The 24,667-nt window shown below is 45.2% G+C and overlaps 1 protein-coding gene across 1 annotated transcript; it reads left to right on the top strand.

The window, feature by feature from the left end:
* The first annotated feature begins 22,936 nt into the window (after nt 1–22,936).
* Nucleotides 22,937–24,423, top strand: LOC123169743 (uncharacterized). Its single transcript, XM_044587607.1, has one exon. It carries the CDS (start codon nt 23,045–23,047, stop codon nt 24,212–24,214), a length of 1,170 nt encoding a protein of 389 aa, XP_044443542.1. The 5' UTR covers nt 22,937–23,044; the 3' UTR covers nt 24,215–24,423.
* The last annotated feature ends 244 nt before the right edge of the window (nt 24,424–24,667 follow it).

Here is a 24,667-nt window from a genome sequence, read left to right as displayed (position 1 = left end):
GTCAGACCAGACAACAGATAGTACCCACAGCCCATCTTGTGAGTTTCCAAGTCTTTGTCAGGAATCTCCTTATACATGTTAGCCATGGAGTTGTGATCCTTCTTCTTCTTGGCATAGACATCTATGTCATCCTCATGCTCTGCAGGGCATTGATCAGTTTGGCCCATTCAGCAACTGTCGATTGGTACCTAGTACCTTCAGACATCCAGACAATTCTGCCATCAGGATAGAAATGTGTTGTGGAGTAGAATTGCATAATAAGTTCATCATTCCACTTGGTGAGTTTCTGACCCACAAAAGCATCTACTTCACACAGCCTGAAGCTCTCATGCACTCCTGGAAGGTGGTCTTCATTGTTGTCAATATACTTCCATTCTGCCCACTTCATATCACATACAGTTGGCTTCTTATCTAGCAGAATAGTCTCATAGAAGTCCTGCTGCTCCTTGGTGTGAAACCTATAGTCCACAGTAGTCCTTCTCCTCACAGATATGGATCAGATTGTCTCCATAGTGTGAGACTTGCATCCTTTCTGATCTTCATATTTTCTGCCACTGGATGATTATCATCATGGTCAGGGATCTTGGTTTTAACTTCCTAAGCACTTGGGCTTCAGCATCTTCCTCTTCTTCAACTTCAGTTTCAGGCACTAGGGCCTTGTTCTTCTCAGCAGCTGGTATATTCCTTCTGCTCCTCTTTGCTGCAGTCTTGGGAGCTGGAGCAGAAGCTTTGGGGGCTGTCTTGGGCTTAGAAGGGGCAGCCCCAGACTTGATGGCATCCCCCATCAGCTTTTGAGCTTTGGGTGCTAGTGCAGCATCCTCTTCCTCTTCCTCTTCCTCTTCATCCTCATCAGAGGAGTGCTTCTCAAATTCTTCCATGGGATCCACTTTCTTGCACCATCTTCCTCTCTTCCTTTCCTTCTTCTTCTTGCCCTCACCAGCAGCCTCACCACTAGTTGATTTGGAAGTTTCAAGAGTGGAGCTCTGGCCTTAGACATGGGGCACTCTTTTTGCAGGAGCCTTCTTGTGCATACCAGGCTTTGTAGATGCAGCTGTGCCAAATTCCTTCTTGACAACCTTTTTCTTGGAGCTCACCTCCTCCTCGGCAGCTACATAGTCTTCATCTTCAACTCAGAATTTCTCTTCCTCCTATGCCTCGTAGCAGCCTTAGGAAGATTGCTAGGAGTACTTCTGCTGCCTTCATCATAACTGCTAGAGGAACTAGTGCCCTCACTCCGATTCACCTGCTCTTCAGACTTATTCTGGCTATCACTCTGATCAGACATTCTGGCACTGCAAACTGACAGCTGACCCTGTGAATAGTTATAGATGAGATAGAGTGGATGAGCATCATAAAGTGCAGAGATTTTGCAAAATGGATGAGTCAAAAACTTAGTTTTAGTTTTCCACAGAAAGTATTTTGGAGCTACCGATTTGTTAAACTCAATGACACCGAAGTAACTTTTGGAGTCTAAACTAGTGGAATCGGTCAGACCGAGACATAGTTTGGTGACTCCGAGATTGCTAGGGTTTCACTGAGAGTTGAACTCGGTCACACCGATTTGCAAGTTTCAGTCAAATCGAAAAGTGCAAGTGCAATGGCCTAAGCCAAATCGATGAGACCGATTTCCACAACTCGGTCGATCCGTGATGAGTTCGGCGGAAACCTAACCCTAAATTTTCGAATCAAATCTAATCTAAAGGAGTTTTTTGCTGGACAGGATGATCTCATACGTGGTAAGAAACATGGCATTTGCTTTGTGCTAAGAATCGGAGATAACGACAGCACAAAGTTTGAACTCATACCCTAGCTCGGTGATGAGCTCGCTACGGCGGCAACGGTGGTGTAGAATTCCGTTGATGGCGACGGAGACCAGCGGCGGGAGGCCGCTGGCGACGAGAGGATGATCCGGAGACCCGAGACGGCAGAGCATGACACGCGCGGGCGAAGAGGTTTTGGAGAAATTTCCAAAATTTGACCCGTCGGTATATATATCCTGACCTTGTCGGTGTGACCGAGTGGAACAACTCGGTGGCACCGAGATGCAGAATCGCAAGCGGTTACTGCAACTCGGTGTGACCAAAAGGTTCTAATCGGTTGTACCGAGATTCAAAACCTAGATCAACTCAGTGAACTCGGTCAGACCGAAAAGGATGAATCGGTCAGACTGAAATGCACAGAGAGGTTTTGGAAGTTTAAGTCTATGACGAATCGGTGACTCCGAGTGCTCCTCACACAAAGGGTTCGAATCTGACTTGATCAAACTTTGTGATGTAGCATGAATAGAGTTTGAGACAAGAAAATCATAGATAGCTAGAGGAAGTTCTTAGGCATTCTTGTCCATCCATTTGGCAAAAGAAGAAGAGCCAAACAATCAAAGCAACAAATGATATCCTCGAATGAGAAAAACATGCAATCAACATGCTCACACAATAAAATGGCAAATGAAATATGTGGCAAAGCATGCACAAACACTCTAGCATCTATCAAGCAATTGGCGATGACTAGGTCATCTATATATGAGTATATTGAATTAGGAGTTAAATGAGAACATTTGATCATAGGTCATACTCATCGTTTAAGCACAAGTGGGGTTACCACTTTTACATAAAGCATTGTTGTGTTCACACCATTAGAGTTGCTTTAGCTCAATATTTAGAGTAAAGCTCCTCCTAGATGTGATATCCCCCCTAAGAGGGATGAACTAACCTTGGGTTTTGTCGATGATGACTTCATGTAGATGTTGAAGATGTGGATGCTCAATGTTGATGTAGATCATTCACAGCAATCCATTGGAGTGAGTTGCACTTTCAATACCTACACGGGTTAGTCCCACAAGGAACAAACAAGGATATCCATAGACATAGAGTGAAGTTCACACAAGATTATGTCCATGAACAGTGGCGGAGCCAACATACAAGCGTTGGGTGACGGTGTCCTGGACTAGGGGGTACTCATCACGTCGTCTCCGGATCAGTTGGATTGGGCCGAGGACCCCCATGGCCGTATACTCATCGGCCAGTTCGGACAGCTGCCGCATATAAGGAAGATTCCACAAGACTTGGTGATCAAGACAGGGACTCCTCCCCACCGGCGTTTTCGGCTAGGACTCTTGTTATCCTAGGCCTCTGGTGCATTATATAAACCGAGGCCAGGCTAGTCGATAGATCATGTACAACAATCGTAATCATAGGCTAGCTTCTAGGGTTTAGCCTCTACGATCTCGTGGTAGTTCAACTCTTGTAATACTCATATCATCAAGATCAATCAAGCAGGAAGTAGGGTATTACCTCCATCGAGAGGGCCCGAACCTAGGTAAACATTGTGTCCCCCGTCTCTTGTTACCATCGATCCTAGACGCACAGTTCGGGACCCCCTACCCGAGATCCGCCGATTTTGACACCGACATTGGTGCTTTCATTGAGAGTTCCGCTGTGTGATCGGCAAAAGGATCAATGGCTCGACTGCAGATCAACTGCCACGTCGGCTTCTTCGTCACCGGCTCGGCTGGTCACCTTGGCTGGACCGAGGACTGCGCCCTAACTCCGATCGTCATGTTCGGATGAGGGCCTTCATCAACATCAACTCTGATCTCTATCAAGATCATGGAGGAATCATCCAGGGAGCCCGGGGGCTCAATGTCAACATTGCCCTCGGGCGGCCGTGCTGTTTTTCTGGACAGCGAACTTGTATCCGCCGCCACCGCCTCCTCAAGTGTCATTTTAAACAATTGCTTCGGTGGAATTGTGCGGAATTGAGTCTACAACAACCCTAGAAAATTTCATCGAGTTCCGATGGAGGAATCTCTGGCAATCCGCGATATACCGGAGCCCTATCAAATCTGGACGGGAATCTGGACGAGTTTAGGGTGTGGTGTCCAGCTTCTAGCTCGGACGTCCTTTGGAAGATCAAACCGTTGATCGGCTGCGGAATTCCTATATCTACCACCCCTCAAAATTTCAGCTCGATCCGACCGTCCAAACTTCGGGAACCTTCCGATTAGTGCTTCACTTTTCGGATCTGTTTTCTGCGCGAAAACGAATCCGACCCGAGTTCGTCTTTTTTATGAATGAGATTTCGGACATCCTTTTTGAAGGAAGTTTTGTATGGGTATTGTGTTTTTGTTCCCGAGCACATCCCACTAACTTTAAAATCTTTTGAACATGATCTTCACCATCATGCTGGTGTCAAACCAGTCCGGCAATATTGCTCCACGGCTGCCGACCTGCGCTAGACACGTCGTCACTTTGTTGAGCCGAGCTCAACTTCTTCGGATCACCATCTTGGCGAGCCGAACAGGAGTTCGGCATCGCGAAGGATAAATCATCACCAACATCGCCGCCCCACGGATTACACGGAGCGGGCACACCGGCATCGCCGCACGGTCACTTCATCAAGCCGGCATTGACCACGTCACGACCTGCATCGATAGTGCCGCACTGTTGCTTGCTACCTCTTGAGCACTGCGTTGTTTTTCCCTTGAAGAGGAAAGGGTGATGCAGCAAAGTAGCGTAAGTATTTCCCTCGGTTTTTGAGAACCAATGTATCAATCCAGTAGGAGGCTACGCGCGAGTCCCTAGTACCTACACAAAACAAATAAATCCTCGCAACCAACGCGATAAGGGGTTGTCAATCCCTACACGGTCACTTACGAGAGTGAGATCTGATAGATATGATAGGATAATATTTTTGGTATTTTTATGATAAAGATGCAAAGTAAAATAAAAGCAAAGTAAAAAGCAACGGAAATAACTAAGTATTGGAAGATTAATATGATGAGGATAGACCCGGGGGCCATAGGTTTCACTAGTGGCTTTTCTCAAGAGCATAAGTATTTTACGGTGGGTGAACAAATTACCGTTGAGCATTAACAGAATTGAGCATAGTTATGAGAATATCTAGGTATGATCATGTATATAGGCATCACGTCTGAGACAAGTAGACCGACTCGTGCCTGCATCTACTACTATTACTCCACACATCGACCGCTATCCAGCATGCATCTAGAGTATTAAGTTCATAAGAACAGAGTAACGCCTTAAGCAAGATGACATGATGTAGAGGGATAAATTCATGCAATATGAGAAAAACCCCATCTTGTTATCCTCGATGGCAACAATACTATACGTGCCTTGCTGCCCCTACTGTCACTGGGAAAGGACACCGCAAGATTGAACCCAAAGCTAAGCACTTCTCCCATTGCAAGAAATATCAATCTAGTAGGCCAAACCAAACTGATAATTCGAAGAGACTTGCAAAGATAACCAATCATACATAAAAGAATTCAGAAGATTCAAATATTGTTCAAAGATAAACTTGATCATAAACCCACAATTCATCGGTCTCAACAAACACACCGCAAAAGAAGATGACATCGAATAGATCTCCACGAGAGAGGGGGAGAACATTGTATTGAGACAAAAAGAGAGAGAAAGCCATCTAGCTACTAACTATGGACCCGAAGGTCTGAGGTAAACTACTCACACTTCATCGGAGAGGCTATGGTGTTGATGTAGAAGCCCTCCGTGATGGATGCCCCCTCCGGCGGAGTTCCGGAATAGGCCCCAAGATGGGATCTCGTGGGTACAGAAGGTTGCGGCGGTGGAATTAGGTTTTTGGCTCCGTATCTGATCATTTGGGGGTACGTAGATATATATAGGAGGAAGAAGTACGTCGGTGGAGCTACAGGGGGCCCACGAGGGTGGAGGGCGCGCCCTGGGGGTAGGCACGCCCCCTACCTCGTGGCTCCCTGTTGGTTGCTTGACGTAGGGTCCAAGTCTCCTGGATCATGTTTGTTCCGAAAATCACGTTCCCGAAGGTTTCATTCCGTTTGGACTCCGTTTGATATTCTTTTTCTGCGAAGCTCTGGAATAGGCAAAAAATAGCAATTCTGGGCTGGGCCTCCGGTTAATAGGTTAGTCCCAAAAATAATATAAAAGTGAATAATAAAGCCCAATAATGTCCAAAACAGAAGATAATATAGCATGGATCAATCAAAAATTATAGATACGTTGGAGACGTATCAAGCATCCCCAAGCTTAATTCCTGCTCGTCCTCGAGTAGGTAAATGGTAAAAACAGAATTTTTGATGCGGAGTGCTACTTGGTATAATTTCAATGTAATTCTTCTTAATTGTGGTATGAATATTCAGATCCGAAAGATTCAAGATAAAAGTTCATATTGACATAAAAATAATAATACTTCAAGCATACTAACTAAGCAATTATGTCCTCTCAAAATAACATGGCCAAAGAAAGTTCATCCCTACAAAATCATATAGTTTAGTCATGCTCCATCCTCATCACACAAGAATGCTCTCATCATGCACAACCCCGATGAAAAGCCAAGCAATTGTTTCATCCTTTAGTAATCTGACACTTATAAACCCTCACGCAATACATGAGCGCGAGCCATGGACATAGCACTATGGGTGGAATAGAATATGATGATGGGGGTTATGTGGAGAAGACAAAAAAGGAGAAAGTCTCACATCAACGAGGCTAATCAATGAGCTATGGAGATGCCCATCGATTGATGTTAATGCAAGGAGTAGGGATTGCCATGCAACGGATGCACTAGAGCTATAAATATATGAAAGCTCAACAAAAGAAACTAAGTGGGTGTGCATCCAACTTGCTTGCTCACGAAGACCTAGGGCACTTGAGGAGGCCCATTGTTGGAATATACAAGCCAAGTTCTATAATGAAAAATTCCCACTAGTATATGAAAGTGACAAAACAAGAGACTCTCTATCATGAAGATTATGGTGCTACTTTGAAGCACAAGTGTGGTAAAGGATAGTAACATTGTCCCTTCTCTCTTTTTCTCTCATTTTTTTGGGGCCTTCCTTTTTTTATGGCCTTTCTCTTTTTTTTATTCCTCACTTGGGACAATGCTCTAGAAAATGATGATCATCACACTTCTATTTATTTACAACTCAATGATTACAACTCGATACTAGAACAAAGTATGACTCTATATGAATGCCTCCGGCGGTGTACCGGGATATGCAATGAACCTAGAGTGACATGTATGAAAGAATTATGAACGGTAGCTTTGCCACAAATACTATGTCAACTACATGATCATGCAAAGCAATATGACAATGATGAACGTGTCATGATAAACTGGATGGTGGAAAGTTGCATGTCAATATATCTCGGAATGGCTATGGAAATGCCATAATAGGTAGGTATGGTGGCTGTTTTGAGGAAGATATAAGGAGGTTTATGTGTGAAAGAGCGTATCATATCACGGGGTTTGGATGCACCGGCGAAGTTTGCACCAACTCTCAATGTGAGAAAGGGCAATGCACGGTACCGAAGAGGCTAGCAATGATGGAAAGGTGAGAGTGCGTATAATCCATGGACTCAACATTAGTCATAAAGAACTCACATACTTATTGCAAAAATCTACAAGTCATCAAAAACCAAGCACTACGCGCATGCTCCTAGGGGGATAGATTGGTAGGAAAAGACCATCGCTCGTCCCCGACCGCCACTCATAAGGAAGACAATCAAAGAACACCTCATGTTTCAAATTTGTTACATAACGTTTACCATACGTGCATGCTACGGGACTTGCAAACTTCAACACAAGTATTTCTCAAATTCACAACTACTCAACTAGCACGACTTTAATATCACTACCTCCATGTCTCAAAACAATCATCAAGTATCAAACTTCTCTTAGTATTCAAAACACTCATAAGAAAGTTTTTACTATTCTTGAATACCTAGCATATTAGGATTATTTAAGCAAATTACCATGCTATTTAAGACTCTCAAAATAATCTAAGTGAAGCATGAGAGATCAATAGTTTCTATAAAACAAATCCACCACCGTGCTCTAAAAGATATAAGTGAAGTACTAGAGCAAAAACTATATAACTCAAAAGATATAAGTGAAGCACATAGAGTATTCTAATAATTTCTGAATCATGTGTGTCTCTCTCAAAAGGTGTGTACAGCAAGGATGATTGTGGTAAACTAAAAAGCAAAGACTCAAATCATACAAGACGCTCCAAGCAAAACACATATCATGTGGTGAATAAAAATATAGCTCCAAGTAAAGTTACCGATGGAAGTAGACGAAAGAGGGGATGCCTTCCGGGGCATCCCCAAGCTTTGGCTTTTTGGTGTCCTTAGATTATCTTGGGGGTGCCATGGGCATCCCCAAGCTTAGGCTCTTGCCACTCCTTGTTCCATAATCCATCAAATCTTTCACCCAAAACTTGAAAACTTCACAACACAAAACTTAGCAGAAAATCTCGTGAGCTCCGTTAGCGAAAGAAAACAAAAGACCACTTCAAGGTACTGTAATGAACTCATTATTTATTTATATTGGTGTTAAACCTACTGTATTCCAACTTCTATATGGTTTATAAACTATTTTACTAGCCATAGATTCATGAAAATAAGCAAACAACACACGAAAAACAGAATCTGTCAAAAACAGAACAGTCTGTAGTAATCTATAACTAACGCAAACTTATAGAACTCCAAAATATCAGCCAAAATAGGAAGACCTAGAAAATTTGTTTATTGATCAGCATCAATTGGAATCAATATTTTATCACGTTCTGGTGATTTTTAACAATTATTTTCATAAACAGAAAGTTTCTGGAAATTACAGCAAGATCAAATAACTATCATCCAAGAAGATCCTATAGGTTTAACTTGGCACAAACACTAATTAAAACATTAAAACACATCTAACCAGAGGCTAGATCAAATATTTATTGAATAACAGCAAGGAAAAATATTGGGTTGTCTCCCAACAAGCGCTTTTCTTTAAAGCCTTTTAGCTAGGCATTGATAATTTTAATGATGCTCACATGAAAGACAAGAATTGAAGCACAAAGAGAGCATCATGAAACACGTGACAAACACATCTAAGTCTAACATACTTCCTACGCATAGGCATCTTATAGGCAAACAAATTATCATAGCAAGCAAAAACTAGCATATGCAAGGAAGCGGAAAAGAACAATAGCAATCTCAACATAACGAGAGGTAATTTAGTAACATGAAAATTTCTATAACCATATTTTTCTCTCTCATAATAATTACATGTAGGATCATAAGAAAATTTGACAAAATAGCTATCACAATAAATACTTTCAACACGATCCACATGCATGCAAAGTTGACACTCTTCCGAAATAGTGGGATTAACATTAACTAAAGTCATGACCTCTCCAAACCCACTTTTATCAAAAATTTCATAAGATTGAATATTCTCCAAATATGTGGGATCTAAAGTTGACACTCTTCCAAACCCACTTTCAATATTATTGCAAACAATATTATCAATCTCATATTCATCATGGGGCTTAAATAAATTTTCAAGATCATAAGAAGAATCACCCCAATCATGATCATTGCAACAAGTAGTAGACATAGCAAAACTAGCATCCCCAAGCTTAGGGTTTTGCATATTATTAGCACAATTGACATCAAGAGAATTTATAGTAAAATCATTGCAATCATGTTTTTTATTCAAGGAGCTATCGTGAATCTCTTCATAAAGTACTTCATCACAATTTTCAGATTCACAAATTTCAAGCAAAACTTCATAAAGATAATCTAGTGCACAAAACTCACTAGCAATTGGTTCATCATAATTGGATCTCTTAAAAAGATTGGCAAGCGGATGAGGATCCATAGATATTAGCTTCTCTGTTTAGGAATAAATACTCAACTATTTCAACCAAACGAGCAAACGAGCCAAGTAAGACATCAGAAAAGATGAACGGAAAAAGGGCGAATAAAACGGCAAGGGTGAAGTGGGGGAGAGGAAAACGAGAGGCAAATGGCAAATAATGTAATGCGGGAGATAAGGGTTTGTGATGGGTACTTGGTATGTTGACTTCTGCGTAGACCTCCCCGGCAATGGCGCCAGAAATCCTTCTTGCTACCTCTTGAGCACTGTGTTGGTTTTCCCTTGAAGAGGAAAGGGTGATGCAGCAAAGTAGCGTAAGTATTTCCCTCGGTTTTTGAGAACCAATGTATCAATCCAGTAGGAGGCTACGCGCGAGTCCCTCGTAACTACACAAAACAAATAAATCCTCGCAACCAACGCGATAAGGGGTTGTCAATCCCTACACGGTCACTTACGAGAGTGAGATCTGATAGATATGATAGGATAATATTTTTCATATTTTTATGATAAAGATGCAAAGTAAAATAAAATCAAAGTAAAAAGCAACGGAAATAACTAAGTGTTGGAAGATTAATATGATGAGGATAGACCTGGGGGCCATAGGTTTCACTAGTGGCTTCTCTCAAGAGCATAAGTATTTTACAGTGGGTGAACAAATTACTGTTGAGCAATTAACAGAATTGAGCATAGTTATGAGAATATCTAGGTATGATCATGTATATAGGCATCACGTCCGAGACAAGTAGACCGACTCCTGCCTGCATCTACTACTATTACTCCACACATCGACCGCTATCCATCATGCATCTAGAGTATTAAGTTCATAAGAACAGAGTAACGCCTTAAGCAAGATGACATGATGTAGAGGGATAAATTCATGCAATATGAGAAAAACCCCATCTTGTTATCCTTGATGGCAACAATACTATATGTGCCTTGCTGCCCCTACTGTCACTGGGAAAGGACACCACAAGATTGAACCCAAAGCTAAGCACTTCTCCCATTGCAAGAAATATCAATCTAGTAGGCCAAACCAAACTGATAATTCGAAGAGACTTGCAAAGATAACCAATCATACATAAAAGAATTCAGAAGATTCAAATATTGTTCATAGATAAACTTGATCATAAACCCACAATTCATCGGTCTCAACAAACACACCGCAAAAGAAGATGACATCGAATAGATCTCCACGAGAGAGGGGGAGAACATTGTATTGAGATCCAAAAAGAGAGAGAAAGCCATCTAGCTACTAACTATGGACCCGAAGGTCTGAGGTAAACTACTCACACTTCATCGGAGAGGCTATGGTGTTGATGTAGAAGCCCTCCGTGATGGATGCCCCCTCCGACGGAGCTCCGGAACAGGCCCCAAGATGGGATCTCGTGGGTACAGAAGGTTGCGGCGGTGGAATTAGGTTTTTGGCTCCGTATCTGATCGTTTGGGGGTACGTAGATATATATAGGAGGAAGAAGTACGTCGGTGGAGCAACAGGGGGCCCACGAGGGTGGAGGGCGCGCCCCCCTACCTCGTGGCTTCCCTATTGGTTGCTTGACGTAGGGTCCAAGTCTCCTGGATCATGTTCGTTCCGAAAATCACGTTCCCGAAGGTTTCATTCCATTTGGACTCCGTTTGATATTCTTTTTCTGCGAAACTCAGAAATAGGCAAAAAACAGCAATTCTGGGCTGGGCCTCCGGTTAATAGGTTAGTCCCAAAAATAATATAAAAGTGAATAATAAAGCCCAATAATGTCCAAAACAGAAGATAATATAGCATGGAGCAATCAAAAATTATAGATACGTTGGAGACGTATCATTGCTCCTTCAAGCCGGTGTCCATCATGCTGACCTACTTCGACTCATCGGCTGACATCGAGGCTTCGACATCTCGGCTGGATCGGGGGCTTCGCCATCTCTTCATCAACCTACTCCGGAGACTTCGGCGTCACTAGCCGACCAGCTCTGTCACGTTAGCTGGACCGAGGGCTTTGCCTCGGCGAGCCAACCTTTGCCAGCATCGCCATGCCGTCGCTTTATCGCCCATCAGGCAATGGGTGTGCAGATCGAGTCCCAATTTTGGGAATCACCTCTTCGGATTGCTACAACAAATGAACCAGGTGCTATTAATCCTAAATTTTTTTGCTTGTTTGGGTTCATTTTTCCCAAGGAATTATTACTCTGGTTTGTCCATCATATGTACGCAGGTCTATCAAATGGTGGCCGCATTAACGACGGTCGCATAGTGGTTCGGTCAGTTTCCGTACATAGTCCGGCGTACGCCGCATCCAGAACTCGGACCGACCTGTGAATTCAGGCTTTGCCACGCCTTTAGGGCATCACGCCGACGCCCTGCATCGACATTGACTTTGGTGCCAGGCCATATTTATTTTATTACTCACTTTGCATAAATTATTTATTATGCAATGATTTTTTTATTATTACTATTATCTCCGGTTTGCACTATTTTTTGTGCACAGGAAAATGATCCGGGTTGGGCAGTATCGTCAACTCGGCGTACTGACATACCACGTCACCTCGGCTGGACGGGGGGCTTCGTCAACACTTCATTACCCCATGCCGGGGACTTCGGCATCACTCTGCCGGCCTGCATTGACCGTGCTATGTCACCACTTCGGAGTGCCGAACTCTCCACTCCGCCACCTCGGGACCGGCTTGGGGGATGGAACCTTGTCCCGCATCAAGCTCGGACCGCGTCATCAATGCCGAACACATTAACCAGCTAAGTCGCTTTCATGCTCAAAGTTTTAAATTTTTAACTTGTGTTCGGTTCAGCCAAGCACTATACTTTTTTGGAAAAAGTTGCTTGTAAAAAATCTCCTTGTCAAAACTTTGTTTGTGACACACAAATTCAAATACCCCGTTTACTTGGGGGCTTCCTTTATGAAGCCTTTCCTCTTGCAAATGATTACACTTGTACGGCTTCGTTCCTTGTTCGTGTATTACGCCACAATATGCACCATGTTGACTTAAGCGATTTTCAAGCTGGGTTGCCTCGCTCCCGTGTTTACCCCTACGTTCCCGATTGTTCGGCTAGGGAGTAAAGGGAGCACCTCTGCGATTGTCACGATCGGGTCATCCGAGCCGGACCTCAGACTGGGTGAAGCCGAAAGCTAGCGCTCTTATTGTTTCAATTATGGTCGGCACACAGCGGAACTCATGAGTACAAAAAATCTATTGCACAAGTCTCATATTAGCAATGAGCAACCGCAGAAAGGTATCGGTGGGGGTACTATTTTCTTCGAAGACGCTTCTTACATTTCGTCAGTAATATAGCATAAGTTCCCTGAGCGCGCTTTGTCTGTTACAGCCTTATGGCCTGACTGCCTGGTTATCGGAAACACCGTTGATATTTTCGACAGGTGGAGTACATAACACTTTCCGGCTCTTGACCGAAGAGGGAGAAGCCGACGGTCGGTTAAGACGCGTTTAAAGTTCGGGTGAACACAGATATGATATAAGTACTTCGGTACATACAATCATTATGCATAAAATTCTTTTACCCAAGTCACTTGGGGGCTCTTAAATTTATATGAGCCGTTTTATAATAAGTGTTCTTCTTCTTAGTCGTTGCAAAGTTTATTATTATTATTATTATTATTATTATTATTATTATTATTATTATTTATCACTCCTTTTTTCGACACGAGTGTGTGGTCACTAGCCGGGGAGCCTAATTTCTCTCTCAAAGCCGCTAGAGTTTAGTTTGCTAAACTGGCCTAACGAGAAGTACTCCGCCTTCGGGATAGGAAGTTGAAGCCGTAGGCTGACCCCCTTGAGGTCTTGAGATAAGATGTGTTATGATAAAGCACGACAGAAGCACCTTTTTTTTTCTCTAAGACCAATTTTCGATTTGGCACCAAACACATGATCTAGTTCGGGCGTCCAGTTTTTACTGAAGTTTTCGGTTTTCCAAGTCTATGGCACTTTTAAACTATTTGTGTGTTTCCAGCATTAGTCTTGTAGTGCGGCGCCGGACACCTTTAGGGATTCGGCAAAAACATTCTCGGACATTGCTGTATATGCATCGGTTTCGAATTGCGTCTTTGGTCAATAGTTGGGTTGCCCGGCTCCTGTGCTTGCCTCCTATGTTCCCTTTGTTCGGCTAGGTGCGCAACGGGAGAACCACTGTGATTGTGCTTCCAGCTAGCATGGTTAAGCGCCTCAGTGGAGAAAGCCGAAAACTGACTGTCACGATAAGCGTAAACTGGTCAGTGATCCGATGACTGTGTTAAATGACGGGCCATTCATAATATTAGCCGAAGTGTTTACGGCTTGACCTCGACTGTCGCCGAACACTAACCGGAGGCTAGTAACTGGCCTCCCAACTGTAAGCTCCTATGACTAAGTGAAAGTTATAAAGCCCGCATATCTGATTGCCTCGTTTCTGCTAACACAACCGCCTCCGGGCACCGAGACGTCGGCTAAGGGTTCTCTTGTTATTGCGAAAACACCCTGCGTAGTATCTACAAAGGGGTAGAAGCCGACAATGGGCCACTTTCAACAGATAAACGGTCGCAATGGAGTCAAAATAATGATGTAAAGTACTTGGATACATAGAATCATTACACATAATCTGTGATTTTACTCTGAATATCGATCCTTAATTCGGCCACCCGTGCCCACATTAAGGCTCGGGGGCTACTGGGCTTCATGCTCATTATTTATAAATATTAAAGGGGCACATTGATCCCCTGATCTTGTGTTGCCACCTGACCAGGGTCTCGGGGGCTACTGCATTGCCTATTCAATGCAGAAAATCCAAAGGGCTCAGTGTTCGGATTGATTGAACTATGGGAAAGCGCGTCTTCGGACAACAATAAATACCATCTGGACCTATCTTGCATCAAGCTAATATATCACGGCGACTTCTCACGACCCTCTCTTAGGGGCCCGTCCGCTGAACTTTATTATATATTACACTGCGTTTCTATTCCTACGTATGCTGCCGAGCTAGGAGTTGATCCTCAGGCCGATTTCGCAAATCGACCTGAGTCTCAGGGGCTACTAGGATCAGCAGTTTTATGTTTTCCTTTAGGTGCATCTCGAGTTTTAGACCGACACACACCTTGAGGGCTACTAGATATAAATACACTGGCAATATATCTCGGCAGAGAATAAATTGCACCAATCAAAAATATTCGCAAAAAATCAGCCCGCGGTCGGGGTGGTGCACCACCTTGGAAGCAGTCCGGCATAAAGCTCGGGCGCTAGTGGCTGGCTCCATAGACGGCATTGCCGGCATTAGGCATAGCTAAACTCCTTCAACTTTTTAGAACCAAGGTGGTCTATGACACCTCGGATACAGTCCGGCGTTGGAGCTTGGATATAGTTCGGCGTTGGAGCTTGGATATAGTCCGGCGTTGGGGCTCGGATACAGCCTGGCATTGGTGCTCGGCTGCAAAATATACCTCGAATACAGTCCGGCGTTGGGGCTTGGACGCAAGAGGACACTGCCGCCCGGGAACAACTTCAAACCCGAGGTGTGGCATAAAAATAACAAGGCAATGATAAAGGCCGGAAACTTAAAGGGGCTCCTCGGATACCCGACGTCTAAACTCGTCGAATGCATTTCGGCGATCCTCAAGATCGAAGATGAGCAGATTTGTTGAACCAGTTTTCAAGACCAACAATCGAAGATGAAGAACAGTTCGGAAGAATCGAGGAGCGTCCCCAACTTGAAGACCGGTTCAGGGGGCTACTGACGGTGTCCTAGACTAGGGGGTACTCATCACGTCGTCTTCGGATCAGTTGGATTGGGCCGAGGACCCCCATGGCCGTATACTCATGGGCTAGTTCGGACAGCTGCCGCATACAAGGAATATTCCACAAGACATGGTGATCAAGACAGGGACTCCTCCCCACCGGCGTATTCGGCTAGGACTCTTGTTATCCTAGGCCTCTGGTGCATTATCTAAACCGAGGCCAGGCTAGTCGATAGATCATGTACAACAATCATAATCATAGGCTAGCTTCTAGGGTTTAGCCTCTACGATCTCGTGGTAGTTCAACTCTTGTAATACTCATATCATCAAGATCAATCAAGCAGGAAGTAGGGTATTACCTCCATCGAGAGGGCCCGAACCTGGGTAAACATTGTGTCCCCCGTCTCCTATTACCATCGATCCTAGACGCACAGTTCGGGACCCCCTACCTGAGATCCGCCGGTTTTGACACCGACATTGGGTTCAACTGAACCCAACGGATTATGCTTCGTATGTGCATGCAGTGCATATTTACTTGGCATGAACCCATTAAAAAATTGTGACTGAACCCATCAACGAAAGGTTGTCACGTGAGCAACTAAACAAAAGGCCCACAAGTGAACAACCCACGAGGAGTCTTGGACTCCTTGCCGTAATTAATCACCATGATTAGTCACGCACGTAGCCGCACGCCTAATCGTATTTTCCTTTTCCAATTCGCATCTCTCCTCTCGTCCGTTCGTGTTCCTACTGCCTCGCCGCGCCGTCGCCTCTCAGACGGTCGCAGCCAGATCGACAGCAACAATAGTGCACCCTAAAATTTAAGGTAATTAGATTACATTGTCTCATCTCCTCTCTCTGATGTATGTTCTATCTAGCCTAATAGCCTAGTGCGATAGTAATTTTTTGCCCTAGTTTTTTGATTTGTTTTTCATGGACTTTGATTGATCTAGGCTATGGAGTGGTATTTTTCGAAGAAAACTCGGTCACCAGATCGAGAGAATGATACAGGCACATCAAGGTCACCCGTTAGACATAGGCTAAGTCCATGAAGTGTCTAGTCTTCCGAAGGCTACCATTCATACAGAAATTAACTTAGATGAGTTGCCTTATGATTTGGCTGATTGGAAGAGAATTTCAGAGTACACAAGAAATCCAAAGAAGCAAGACGAGATTAGGCATAATTTAGTGTGGGGATATTACAGGACAGTGTCTAATTTTGATTACCCCCGGAGGGAGATTGGAGATACTCAACGGAGATTTAATCCAGTGTTTAATTTGTGATGTGGAGAAAGATATATTTTCTACCATTACCAATGATGCAACATTTAATCTTTTTAAGGCGATGAAAGATCAAAAGGGGACACTCTAAAATGTGAGTGCTTTTACAAGGTTCTTTCACTTGATAGTACTTATGATAAATTTTTCAAACTAACTTGTCATTTTTTCAATGTGCCAGGAAGATGAGAAGCTACATCTAGAGCTACAAAGTTAGTTGATACTACTCTATTTACAATTTGTAAGCAAGTGATTTTATAATTTTATTGAACCGGTATGTCTTACATTCTTTAGTTTTTAATGCAACACAATGTGTTCTTTCATTCTGCTGTTTTTGGGTGCTATAATTTTGTTGTAAGATAATTTAAAATTAGACTTTGCACTTCACATATTAGTACTAAGTTCTCACAATGAGTCATGGAGTGAACCCAATGGCCAAATTTTTTGGCTCCGCCCCTGTCCATGAAAGCATTAGGTTACCTTGTCCCTTGTCTTACCAACAAGAGGGTTTGTGACTCCTTGAACTAGTGCAAGATGTGGAAGTTGTTTGCACTTGTTCTCACCAAAATGATATGAGTAAAGTATGTTGGCGGACTCACCCGCAAGAACTCTCTAGTTCTTCTTCTTCGGGATCCACATCAACTTGATGGGAATCCTTGGAGTTGTAGTCGTACTTGATGAAGTAGAACTTGATGTAGTCTTGGGAACCCACTTGACCAAGGCCTTGGGAGCTTCTTCAAATGCATCAATCTCCTCTTGAAGCTTGTCCTTGCCTTTTTGCTTGTGGTCTTGTGGTGGAAGATCATCTTGAGCTTGTGTCCCCTTGAAAGAAGTAGGATCACACTTCTCTTGTTAAGGAACAAAATTCGTCTTGGGGTATTGATCTTCTAACCACTCAACTCCATTGGCATTGAACTTTCATTCAAAACCAACACCTTGATTCTTCCGGTGCCTTCCTTGCTTGCATACAATTTCCTCAAATTGCTTACCTCTGACAAGGCTCTTGTAAACACCTTTCTCTATAATTCCCTTCAATAAGCTATTTTCTTGCTCAAGTGTAACTTGGATAAGAGAATCATTAGTGGAATCAAGAGAACTACTAGAAGCAACAACATTGGATTTAACATGATTATTGTTACTACTAGAAGAAGAATCTTTCTTGTTCTTGTTGCTAGATTTTACTTGTGGCATGTAAGTAGACAAGAGTAAATGCTTGGCAATGTAAGAAGAACTTTTCTTACGAAGATCATCATTGATTTCTTTTAAGAACCCATGCTCTTGCTCAAGGTTGAGCTTTTCAAAGCGTAGCTTCTCATGAGTCTTTAAAAGCTCTCGATGATCTTCTAAGGTAGTTTCATGAGCTAACTTAAGAGTGTTTAGTTCTTTAGTTAGGCACTCAATCTCCTTCTTATCATTTTCATTCGTTTTATCTTCATTAGCATGATTAATAGCAAGTTCATCATAGTTTTCATCACTAGAGTTGTCAACAAGTAAATCATCATCACCTAGCAAATCATCTTCATCACTATTGAAATCAACATACTCGGGATGTGATACTTTTGGGACTTTAGCCATGAAGCATCTTCCAATTCCTTCATTTGGTGAGTCAAATATGTCGTAGGAGTTGGTCGACACAAGTGCTAGACCGGCAACACCTTCATCATCCTTCATTTTGAACTTGTCAAGCTGACTTTGAAGCACATCCAATTTGGATTCCTTGACGGAGTCGGTACCTTCGTGCATATCAATCAAAGTATCCCAAATTTCCTTTGCATTCTCAAGACGACTGATTTTGTTGAATTCTTCGGGGCACAGTCCGTTGAAGAGGATATCGCAAGCTTGAGCATTGTATTGCAACAACTTCAACTCTTCCGCAGTAGCTTCACGGTTCGGTTCTCTCCCATCGAAGAATTCACCTTGCAAGCCAATACACACAATAGCCCAAATGGCGGGGTTATGTCCAAGAATATGCATTTTCATCTTATGCTTCCAACTAGCAAAATTAGTACCATCAAAGTAAGGACCTCTACGGTGGTAATTTCCCTCGCTAGACGCCATACTCTCCTAGGTTGTGAAACCAAGGCTATCATCACCAAAGCTATGGAAATCAAGGCAAATGGACACCAAAGCTCTGATACCACTTGTAGGATCGAAAGTATGTCTAGAGGGGGTGATTAGACTACTTGACCAAATAAAAGTCTAGCCTTTTCCCAATTTTAAGTCTTGACAGATTTTAGCAACTTAGCACAAATCAAGCAATCAACCTACACATGCAAATCTAAGAGTATAGCAGAGTAATGTAAATCATTGCATATGAAGGTAAAGGGAGGAGTTTGGACGGAGCAAACGCAATGTAGACACGGAGATTTTTGGCGTGGTTCCGATAGGTGGTGCTATCGTACATCCACGTTGATGGAGACTTCAACCCACGAAGGCTAACGGTTGCGCGAGTCCACGGAGGGATCCACCCACGGAGAGTCCACGAAGAAGCAACCTTGTCTATCCCACCATGGCCATCTCCCACGAAGGACTTGCCTCACTAGGGTAGATCTTCACGAAGTAGGCGATCTCCTTGCCCTTACAAACTCTTTGGTTCAACTCCACAATCTTGACGGAGGCTCCCAAGTGACACCTAACCAATCTAGGAGAGACCACTCTCGAAAAGGTAATAGATGGTGTGTTGATGATGAACTCCTTGCTCTTGTACTTCAAATGATAGTCTCCCCAACACTCAACTCTCTCTCACGGATTTGGATTTGGTGGAAAGATGATTTGAGTGGAAAGCAACTTGGGGAAGGCTAGAGATCAAGATTCTTGTGGTTGGATTGGAATATCTTGGTCTCAACACATGAGTAGCTGGTTCTCTCTCTTAGAAAATGAATGTTGGAAGTGTAGGCACGTTCTGATGGCTCTCTCCATGAATGGAGGATGGGTGGAGGGGTATATATAGCCTCCACACAGAATCTAACCATTACACACAAATTACCAAACTTGGTGGGACCGAATACTCAAACTCGGTCAGACCGATTCAGTTCAAAATGTGAACGTTAGGACTTTTGGTGGGACCGACATATCAACTCGGTGGGACCGATTTCATTGGGGTTAGGGCATAACGTAATCTCGGTGAGACCGATCACATAAAGTCGGTGAGACCGATTTCTGTAATAGGCAAACAGAGAGTTGGTCAGGCAAACTCGGTGGGACCGATCGCTCATTTCGGTGAGACTGAAAAGTTACGAAAAGGAAACAAAGAGTTTGCATTGCAAACTCGGTGGGACCGATCGCTCATCTCGGTTAGACTGAAATGTTACGAAGGGAAACAGAGAGTTTGCAATCCCATCTCGGTGAGACCGAGATCCCTATCGGTGAGACCAAACTGATTAGGGTTTCCGGCTATGGCTATGTCAAATGAACTCGGTGGCGCCGGATAGATCACATCGGTGGGCCCGAGTTTGACTTTTGGTTTGGGACATATGTGGATATGAGAAAGTGGTTGAGGGCTTTTGGAGGATATCACTAAGCATTTTGAGCAAGCAAGCCATTAAGCAACACCTTATCCCCTTTTAATAGTATTGGCTTTTCCTATGGACTCAATGTGATCTTGGATCACTAAAATGAAAATGTAGAGTCTTGAGGTTTTTGCCAACATGTGTCCTTAGCATTTTGAGGGGTCCACATTCCTAGTCCATGCCATGCCAATCATTAAACTTTCTGAAATAATCATCTTGAAAGAGCATTAGTTCAATGAGTTGTATGTTGTTAGGAATTACCAAAACCACCCAGGGATAGTTGCACTTTCACTGGGGAATTAGGGGTGAATCTGAGTAGTGGGTTTGACTTAAGGTTGGAATGTAAATGGCCCATATATTTTTTACGCTTTGTTGGACATACTGAAATGCTAGTGGGAGTTTTCTCCTTAATTTTTGTTGAGAAGTGTATTTTTTCCTTAAAAACCCAAGTATTTAAAACCACATTGGGGGTAGGTGTTAGGCTCGTACGATAGAGAGGCCTAGGCGGTCGCCAAACCCTAGCCGCCCCCAGCCATCTTCCCATCTCCCCACCGCCAAGCAAAGCCCGTGTGGCACCGACGCGTAGGTCTAGTTTAGGGCCGGCTTGCTGGGGAAGTTTTGAGGATCTTGGAGGGATGCTGCGCTATTGGAGAAGGAGATTAGGGCTCAGGGGAGGTTTCCATCAGGCAATGCTCGGCAGGGGCTGGACGAATCCAGCATGGTATGCCTCTACGGCGGTCCTGACTAGTGCACTGAAGAAGATGTAGTCGACGCATGGCCCTGGATGATGGTGAGTTCAATCACAAATTTGGACTTGGCGCGCAACGACATGGGGAATTTGTCTCAGGTGGTTTTTAGGGTGTCTTCCTGTTTGGTTACGGACAGCTTGGCAGCAGCACTTTCCCAGGTAAGGAATACTATATTCTCTGCATGATCCCATTCCACTGGTGTGCTTATCATCAACGGGGGAGCATGTGGTTTTGTATCTCCGACAAGTCTTCCAGGATCCAAACGGTTTAGGTTTCTAGTGGATCCATCTGGATTCACCTAGGTTGCATGGTCCTTTGAGTTTCAATAGGACTTTATCGGCGTTATCTTCCCCGAGTGTCGGTTGTTTGCAGATCGCGCCCGTCGACGTCTCCTGGTCTGCATCGACAACTTCCCGGACGCTGCTTCTATAAGCTCCTGGGTTTCAAAAGTTTGATCCACCAAGGCGAAGGCCCAGAGGCGACATTGAGCCTTACTCACAACGCGCCGCCTGTGGATGCAGGAGGAAGAAGACTTTGACACCCTAAAGACTGTAAGTGTACTTCAACTTTTATGGGTGGATGTTATTTTTAATAAATGTTCTTAGGCCTTTTGGCCAAAAAAAAGGTGATGCTAGGCGCCGGTTCGATCACCTCCCACACCGTTAAATTAGGTCAACCCTAACCATTGGATCGCATTCGTATCTCACGCCCACCTCGCTCGGTCAACGTGCAGGGGGAATCCCCCATGACACGCACATCTCTCGCCCTCCCCTTTGCAACGTGTGAGTAACTCCCGCAAGGAGCGGCAGCACCGCGGGGTCGTCGCATCCTTGTTCACCGAAGCCTTATCGACCACAGATGCAGCATTCACCCCCACCAGTTGCAGTCGCTTTCCACTCAACACCGTCTCCTAGCGTGGGTGCTCGCCGATGGTTGCAGCACAGTCGCTTGGGGGGTGCAGCTCTGCCGTTGATGGTTCTAGCACATGACCACTGGGTCGCAGCATCGCCAATAGCCGGTTCCAGCACACGGGCACCACGGTCCCAGCTTCGCCATTTGCCGATTTGAGCACGCCATGACATTGGTTCCAGCACACGGAGACGTTGGTCCCAGCAGCCGCAGCTCGCAGCTCACCATGTTCACAGCTCACAATGCAGACGTCATAGCAAGCTGGGGCGCTGAACCCAGCTAATCAGGGCGCCGGTTCCAGCTCGTCGCTCTGTTGTCTCAGCAGTCTATGGCCCGTTGCAGCAACTCATTTGCAGCTTCTCGTGCTAGTCGGTTGCAACTTCCCAACTGATCGTTTCCAGCATTACTAGGGTCACAACTTTCCAGTACCGACGACCCCTGGTCCAGCAACTCGGGGTGCTTGTACCCACAACTTGGGGCACCAGTTGTAGCTTGACCATTGGTTCTAACTCATCCATGACCACGACACAGGAGGACAAGGGGTGGGTGGCGCACAACCACGGCATCCACGTGACGAGGCGACATCCACCCTCCCATCCTACGATTTGCTGCGATCCCTGCCCGTCCTAGCCCCGACGTCGACACCCTGGCCCGCATACAAGCAGGTGCATGCGCCCCTTCCCGTGCGAGCAATGGCGACGATGCTCACATTAGCCGGGAGAGGTGGGGGGGGGGGGGGGGGGTTGTGCTCGCAGCAGCAGACGGTCAGCGCCGTCGGTGACAACGAGCTCATCGTGTGGTGGTGGGCACGAGGGATTTTGATGGAGCAGCAACATGGCGAGAGAAAAAAGATGCGGTGCGAGCGAGTGACTCGGACGTCGCCGTGCGTGCTTAGAGAAGGGGCGTCTCACTTGGGCCCCATCAAGGCACGTGGCCAACTTCCTCGCGTGGAATGTAGGCGTGCGAAGGCGACCGACGGAGCGCACAACCGGTCAGCCGAATTTGCAACACTTTCCAAAGAAAAGAACCTGAGTATTTTTCCATTCTCAAAAGAAAAAAAGAACGTGACGAAAGAAAAGGCCTCCTGGGCCGTAGATAAGGAGATATTTTCCCTCCAAAAATCGGAAAAGAAGAGAAGATTTTAAACGCCCTGCATTATCCCCCCAGCCGCCGTGAAACCTTCCGCCGGCCGGCCGGCCGCCGCCGCAACGCCATGTTCCAACTCCGACCGCGTGTTCTCTCTTTCCTCGTCCACTCACCACCCCGTCTCCCCGCCTCCCGCGTCAATCCCCTCTCCGCCCTTCGCCGCAACCTCTCCGCCACCACATCCGCTTCACCAAGCCCTTTCGCCGCCGAGGACTACCTCGTCGCCACCTGCGGCGTCTCCCGCGCCCAAGCCGTCAAGGCAGCGAAGAAGATCTCCCACCTCAAGTCCTCCTCCAAGCCCGACGCGGTCGTCGCCTTCCTCTCCGGCCTCGGCGTCCCCCGCTCCGACATCGCCGCCATCGTCGCCGTCGACCCGTGGTTCCTCTGCGCCAGCGTGGAGAGGACCCTGGCGCCCCGCGTCACCGAGCTGAGGGAGCTCGGCCTCTCGCGCTCCGAGGTCGCGCGCCTCGTCCCGCTCGCCCTCTGCTCCTTCCGCAGCAGCTCCCTCAGGGGCAACCTCGACTTCTGGCTCTCGGTCTTCGGCTCCTACGAGAAGCTCCTCAAGGCCCTCAAGATGAACTCCGGCCTCCTCGCCGCCGACCTCGAGAAGGTGGCCAAGCCGAATCTGGCCCTCCTCCGGCAATGCGGGCTAAGTCCCTCCGTCTTCTCGGAGCCCTTCATTTCCCGGGTGCTCATCAGGACCCCCAAGAAAGTCCAGGACGCTTTGGTGCACATTGACAAGTTTGGGGTGTCGCAGAACTCGCGGATGTTCCTCTACGCGCTTGTGGCCTTCACCGTCCAGAGCCCGGAGAAGCTCACCGACAAAATCAGAGTCCTCGAGACGCTTGGTTGGTCGCAGGGCGATGTGCTGTTAGCTGTGAAGACGATGCCGGGTATCCTGACCATATCCGAGGAGAGGCTGCAGAAAAATGTGCATTTCCTCACAAAGGTTGCTGGGCTGGAGATATCATACATTGCTCAAAGGCCGGTGCTGCTCAAGTATAGCCTTGAGCGCCGTTTGTTTCCTAGGTACTGCTTGCTTAAGCTACTCAACACGAAGGGGTTGCTGGATCTTCGATTTGATTACAATGCCGCCTCGCTGTCCGAGAAGAAGTTTCTTGGCAGGTTCGTGCATCCTTACAAGGAGAGTCTTCCAGGCCTTGCTGATGTTTATGCTTCTAGCTGTGCTGGGAAACTACAGATGGAGTTGCTATCAGAGAACACAAAACAAAACTAGACAATCTACCTTGCCTGTCCTGGGTGAGCACCATAGGATTGCCATGTTGGATGGAAAAAGTTAAGGTTTGTCATCCCCCTTGGTCCATTGGTCAAGTTCTGTGCAGTTTTTCTGTAAGTGATCCTTTGTAGTGTTATTAACTGATTAAAAAGCATGGTTACAGATTATCATCTTGCCAGAAATAGAGCTTGTAATGAAATTTCTGGGAATGATCATGCTTGATTTCATCTGCAGTCGGTTTTATTGTTTCTTGGGCTTTCACTGGGAAATTATTGTGTATTGAGATGCAACTTTACATCTGTATATCTGATTCTAAATGGGGAACTGCTAGGAATCAGTTCATGCGTGGGATGAAACATGTATGGACGGTGCATGAGTAGTCTGACGATTTCTTTCTATCAGACGTATGATAGAAAGTGTTTCCCTTCTAAATGGTTGCATTTGGATTTTGAT

The sequence above is a fragment of the Triticum aestivum genome, chromosome 7D, assembly GCF_018294505.1.
Source record: "Triticum aestivum cultivar Chinese Spring chromosome 7D, IWGSC CS RefSeq v2.1, whole genome shotgun sequence".
NCBI lineage: Eukaryota > Viridiplantae > Streptophyta > Magnoliopsida > Poales > Poaceae > Triticum > Triticum aestivum.
Note: the sequence above shows the minus strand (reverse complement) of the source record. Positions and strands in the feature narration are given on the sequence as shown.

Bases quoted from the DNA above. Each gene is read 5' to 3' on its own strand.
- LOC123169743 (XM_044587607.1), top strand. From the start codon at position 23,045: ATGTTCCAACTCCGACCGCGTGTTCTCTCTTTCCTCGTCCACTCACCA.